The sequence below is a fragment of the Poecilia mexicana genome, unplaced genomic scaffold, assembly GCF_051168715.1.
Source record: "Poecilia mexicana isolate PSO_F unplaced genomic scaffold, ASM5116871v1 scaffold_7, whole genome shotgun sequence".
In the NCBI taxonomy this organism is placed as follows: Eukaryota; Metazoa; Chordata; class Actinopteri; order Cyprinodontiformes; family Poeciliidae; genus Poecilia; species Poecilia mexicana.
Genome location: NW_028263376.1, coordinates 14,456,004 through 14,462,358, shown reverse-complemented (window position 1 = coordinate 14,462,358; position 6,355 = coordinate 14,456,004). Strand labels below are relative to the sequence as shown.

Below are 6,355 nucleotides of genomic sequence, written 5' to 3'. Positions count from 1 at the left end.
AATGTCCCTAACACAGTTGTACAAACATCTGCTTCTTTATTGTGCATAGCGATAAATGAACACGGCAGCCATGCTGGATGGAAATGTCAACACCATTCTCATGTACACAACAAGCTGCGTTCAGGAATATTGATGGATCTAATTAACACGCCTTTTACTGCTCCCTGATCAGCAGTCTCCAGTAACCCACAACACGGACGGATTCCTAGTGTAAGAACGTAATTATCTCTTAGAAACGTACAAATGTTACAGTAATTCATCAGTATTTTATTACACAAAGAATAGTTCTATCACAAAGTTATCACTTAACATTTAGCAATAAATATGAAGTCTTTACTTGACAGTAAATGAAGACAATACTAGAAAAAAATGGAACAAGAGAGTCACAAACGCACACAGACGTGAAAAGAGAACGACAAACGGATGATAATGAATCCATGACACAGTTCCATTCTAGGCCGGAGCGATGCCTTTAGTTATAAATAATTTTGTTTAGCTCAGTTCTTCTCCTCAGGCATTAATCCAAAGTTTCTGTGCTTCCTCATCCTGTCAGGAAATACAAATGACTAACAGAGTATAAAGCAAAGGATCCCATTTTCCACTTCCACTCAGTTCTCCTAGCCATGTTACTATCTGGTCCGGTAAAAAAGAAGAAAGAAGAAAGAAGTGGGTGACATTTGGGACGAGGGAAGCTCCAAACAGGCCGGCAGTGAGTGACAGTGTCCTCAGCTCCAGAAAGGACGGCTAACGTTCCACCTCTTCATTTCCCTCTCTGCGTTTCTCAACGCCGCTTCTGTCTCCTGCTGCCTTTAGGACGGCCCCCCGCCGCCCTGGGCGTCTTGGCTTGTGGAGCCCTCGGCCTCTGGAGCCGGGGAGGCCCCGGGGTCTCCTTCTGCGCAGACAAAAAAGATTACAGGACAAATTCAGGGGAAAACATGACAATTCTGTTCAAGAAAAAAAAAAAACTTCCTACAGCAACTAGGGCTGAAACGATCAATCAAATTAATCATGATTAATCGGATTAATCATGATTAATCGATTATTGTAATAATCGTCAACTAATTTAGTAATCAATTGATTGTTGACTGGAGCACACAGATTGAAGAAAAGGTCACTTACTCAAAGCAGTAATTAAGCCAAAACTGTACAAAATATGATTAATCAAATTAATCATGAGTAAAGGATTATTGAAAGATCATCAACTAATTTATTAATCTATTGCTAACTGGAGTACACAGACTGAAAAGGTAATTTACTGCAACAATATACTCAAAGCAGACATTAAACTAAAACTGTACAAAATATATTACAAATCAAATTAATCATGCAGAATATGCCATTTTTTATTTGATTAATCAATTAATCATGAGAGAAATCGATTAAACATCAGAATAATATATTACTTAAGTAGTGTTAGAGTCTTAGCAGTGACATAATGTCAGCCTGACACAAGTTTGTTTCCCCAAGAGGTCCTTCTCTCCCCAGAGTAGGTCTCATCTCTGCAGGTCATGGGTCACCGTTTTACAACTAAAAAGGAAGTAATTTCCCGGTAATACAGTGAAAAAGTGCATCAGAGCGGAAGGATTTGAGTAATATGAAAGGGAACCAGACACCATTATGGAGAATAATTGAGGGCTGTGTCTGCTGCTGCTGTTCCGGCTCATTTAACACAGAAATCCCACAGCTGAGAAACCAAACACCTGCGTGGGCTACTGGTTATTGGTGCCTTCAGCTCCAGGATCAGCTGCTCACCTGCACACTTTCTATTATTAGGACACAAAAGAACTGAAATGATCATCAAGAAAATGGCGGTTTTAAATTTGGGACTGGCACAAACTAAAAGCCTACGTCTTCTTGGTGAAGAATTAAAGTCAAGGCCCAAGCTAGCCACAGCAGGAAGTCATACTTTTTGGATACAAGAGAGTCAGATTAATTCAATTTCAGGTTTACATTATTGCAGGGATATGAGGAACCACCCAGAAGAAAAATATTAGACAAAAAATGATATATTTCCATAGCCAGTAGTTTAAAACGCACTCATTTGGGGTTAATGAGTGCAGAGCTTTTTTTTTTTTTTTTGCCAACTTTTAAAATGCTTAGCACAGTTAGCTTCCTCTAAATTAATTTATGTGGCTGTTTTGTAAACTTTCCCTTAAATAAAATTCAACACTTGTGTTAAAGTAGTAGTTCCAGCTGTAAAGGATTCCTCAATTAACTTAATATTTATATTCAGGCTCTTATTTTGAAGTGGCTGAAGACCTCTTCCTCTCCTCACATCCTCCATTCTAAAAAGAACAAATTATGTTTATTTTATTCCCACAATGCACCAGTTTAAAATCCACTGATCAACCATGATCAATTAAGCAAAATCAGCAACTAAGTCAGCAATAATCAGCAACTATAAAACTGAAACCATGAGTTTCTGAAGCACAAGCAGCATATAGGTAGGTGTGCAATAACAAATGTCACCCTGTTGGGGGCGTAATACTATCTAATGTTGAGTCATTGACACATGGTGGGTATCAACATGGCTGAATTTAGCACTTTAGCATTAGCTTGTGCTAAATACCATGTTAGTATTAGCAAAACTAATGTTTATGTTTAGCAGGACTTGCTTTTCCGCTATAAGTGCACACCACTGATTATTCCTGATCGGAAATGATTTGTAGTCATTTAAGTATGAATGTTTTGGGTCAGGTGAATAACTTTACCACTCACACATCCATGTTTTTTTAAAATAATCAATAATCAAGATTTTTGAATGATTCTGACCACAACATTATTAAACATTAAAGGATGAGCAAAGTAATTTAATGAACTTTACCAATTCTGAGAGAATAGTGAACTAATATCCACATCTAAATTGGTACAAAACTGTATAATTTCTCTTTAACATTCTAAGGGATATTTACCCAAATATTAAAAGGGGTGTTATATAAATTAACACATTTGTTGATTAGGGATTCACCCTGCTGTACCCAATTATTGTTTAAAAATCCATAGCAAGTGTATGCAGCATCATCATTCCACCTTGGAAAAAGAAAAGAAATGAATTATTAATTCATACTGCAGAGTACGTGAAAACGTCTTCAATTCTTGATTGTATCCTTTATTATTGTGATATAGATACACAATCTGCCTGATCTCCTCACTGAAAACACAGAGCTGAAATAATCTTTCACTTTCTGTAGAAAAAAAGGCCTTTAGACATAAAACCTGTCAACATCCTGGCTACTGCTGGTCAAACAGCCACAAATTCTCCATCTTTGCTCTGTTGCAAAACACTGCAGGCACATTATTATGCTGCAGTCTGGAGCCGACGCTCAACATTTCTGAGTTCTACCCATAATTTCATTTTATGAAAGAGTGTGTGCCTTGTGATTAACGTGGAAAAGCCCATAATAAGAACTCTGATCTTTATTTTTTTAAAATAAATGTTTTGATTTTCCAGAACTATTCCTGCAGGGGATTTAAAAACTGTACACACTGCAGTTAAAATGGAAGGAAGCCTTTTCACATGTAAAAAAGAATAAATAAATTATTGCTACAAGTACATTGAAAAACAATTTAGCCACTAATATGCACAATTAAATTTAAACGTAAGAAAAACTAGCAAAAAATTAAAGCAGTGTGCAAAAAATTGGCCCATATTTAAAAAAAAAAAAAAGTCTTGGAGACATTTTTGGCTTTGCAGGAGTCAGGATTGGAGATGTTTTTATGCCATTACCATGATATTACTTGAAAATAGTCTCAAAAACAACATTATTGTTTATCCCAATAACTTCTGGGATAATCCATCATCCAGTAAAATGTGCCACAGCGACAGGCCTAATAAAATGCCACTATACATAATGCCACCCGTTTGAAGGTGATTGCATGACGTTAAGTTTTAGTATCTTCTAGATTTTCCCATTTCTACTTTGATTTGAACAAACTCAGACCCTGTGAAAAACCGGTTTACGTTCCCCTTCAGCTTCATCTCCTCAGCTGTAAGTAAAACCGTCCTTTCCTGGCGTTGGACGCATGTCTCCGGTTCCACCCACCTGCAGCCTTCAGGTCCATCTCTGCCATGTCTTTGGTGAGCTCACTCGTGCTCGCCGTGGCCGTCCCCTCCCCTGTGATGTCGGGCACGGCGTTCCGGCGGCCTGTGCGGTCACAGTTGATGAAATCCGAGTACGACGTCTCCACGTCCATCATCTGTCCATGACCAGCGCTCTCATTACACCTGAGGGAGGGAGAGAGCATTAGGCTGCAGCAGAGCGCTCAAAAGAAACGTTTCTACTCGTCTGCTACTGCTTCTTCAACCAGGGGTGTCCAAAGCGCGGCCTGGGGGCCATGTGAGGCCCTCTGCAGGATTCTCTGTGGCCCCCCCACCTCAATTTAAATTCAAAAATATGTTATTGATCCCAAAGGGAAATTAAATGTTGTTTTAACTCATATTAATTCAAAATTTCAAAAGAGTTATCGGAGATAATGTCAGGAAAAATCTCCTGTAGCTGTCTGTATTACAGCGGTTTGAAGAAGCCTCTGACTGAAGATGGATGGTCAGGGTTTTCCATCAATCTTTTTTTATTTTAGTATGACAAAAACAACTTTTCTGTATTCACCTTCATTTATGACTAATTAGAACCACACTTTTGTTTTACTCAAACGCAAAAAACCTATAAAAGTCTGAAACTGTGGGCTGGTTAGCATCTCCAATGATTTTCATTTTTACTTTAGTTTATTATTGGCACAAAACATTTTTCTTAAAATACTTTTTGCGGCCCCATAGGTGGATTCAACGCTTTGATTTTGGCAAAACGTCTGGACAGAGGAGAAAACGAGTTACTGGAGAGAAAGTACAATACTGAGGAAGCAACTCTGGATCTTTAGGGTAAAAAAGAGAAAAGCAGAAGAGAAAGAATCAATAAGAAAAACGGAGAGAAGGTCTTAATCATTGTTCTTCCTCTTTCTGCACCGAGACTAATGGAAGCACCGACATCTTTCCTAAATGCTTGACCTAATTACATCAGGATAAAGGGCCTTCACTTGTTCAGTCCAACCCCTCTCAGAGTCCATTTGTCTCTCCTGAAGGTACTTACACAGCGTTTAAAAAGGAGGAGTGGATAAAGCTCCTGTCAATATGGAAATCCAGAGTAAGAGAGCTCTGACAGCCAGCTGAGGTGGGGCCAGAGGGAAATATAAATAAAAGAAACCCCATTAGCAATTCACTCCTCATCCGTTTCCTGTTTTCACTCCATTTTCAAATGGGTCTCAGATCCGGCCAAGTCAGGAAACCGTTTCCTCGAAGAAAAAGGACGAGGAAGAACCTGCTGCAGGGAGTTAAATAAACGGAGAAAAGCAGCAACAGAAAGTATCTGGGTAGAAAAAGGAGGCAGAAGCTCTCAGACTGGAGACGTCGTCACAACTGCTAACTGTTTCCCTGGAGAGATCTATGTATGTGAGGCGTAATTACAGCAGCGGCTGAGTGACGAGAGCCAAATCACATGAAGAAGAAAAGGAGCCGGCAGAAACGATGACATCATGCTGACCTGGCCACACACTTCAACTCCTTCACGGAAACTCCCGTTTTATGCGTTTCCATTGACGTTATAATGGAAGTGAGCAATTTGACATTTCAGAAATAAGTTTGCTTAATTTGAACACACCACTTTAGAAAGAACTCAAGCCTTTTGGTAAAAGTAGAAACTGAAATTGGCTTATTTCACAAAACTGCAATGGAATTTTTATTTTTATTTTTTTGCATCACTTGAGTCACATGATCCGCAGTCGAGTGTTGCCCAGTTGGCCCAAACCACAAACAAGAAGACGACAGAAAACAACTCAATGCTTATGCCCACATGTGAAAATTGCTGCAAACAGCAACCATACATCTTTGAAAAGCAGAAGTAGAGCCTCCTGCACAACCAACAAGAATGTAGCATGATGTTTCTTGATGATAAATCAACAACAAAACTCTGGTCTTTCCCAGCAGCCATTGTTCAGCGCACGCAGCTTTAAAACCACCTGACCAAAACTCTGCTTGGGTTGCTAGGTAGCGGGCTGGGCTTCGCTGGTGTTGCTAGGTAACGGGTAGTGCCTGCTGATTTGTGGCGTTACAGGTTTGTTTGTTTTTTTTAAATGGAACATTTTACAGAAACCAAAAAAACATTTACTTATTGCCAGAAACCATCTGGCTGCTCTTGTTAGAAGCAGTAGAAACCCAAACAGAAGTACAAAAATGTCCCAAATCAAAATTTTGCGTAATACGTCCCCTTTAAGTATTTTTGAATTACAGTATTTGAGCATTTTCTCCACCGCTGGTAACATGTGTTTCAGCTTCTATTCACCACAAAGCTGGAAAAAACTTCCA

General features: G+C 39.1%; 1 protein-coding gene across 1 annotated transcript in view; it reads right to left on the bottom strand.

Annotated features, from left to right (window-relative positions):
• Window positions 1-246: 246 nt before the first annotated feature.
• pkig (protein kinase (cAMP-dependent, catalytic) inhibitor gamma) overlaps window positions 247-6,355 on the bottom strand; it is a 32,928-nt gene continuing 26,819 nt past the window's right edge. Inside the window, exons 2-3 of the mRNA XM_015013943.2 lie at window positions 4,044-4,225; window positions 247-892 (exon numbers count right to left, since the gene is read on the bottom strand). Of these exons, the coding sequence (XP_014869429.1) occupies window positions 810-892; window positions 4,044-4,197 (237 nt within the window). The 5' untranslated portion in view covers window positions 4,198-4,225 and the 3' untranslated portion in view covers window positions 247-809. The remainder of the gene's footprint in view (window positions 893-4,043; window positions 4,226-6,355) is intronic.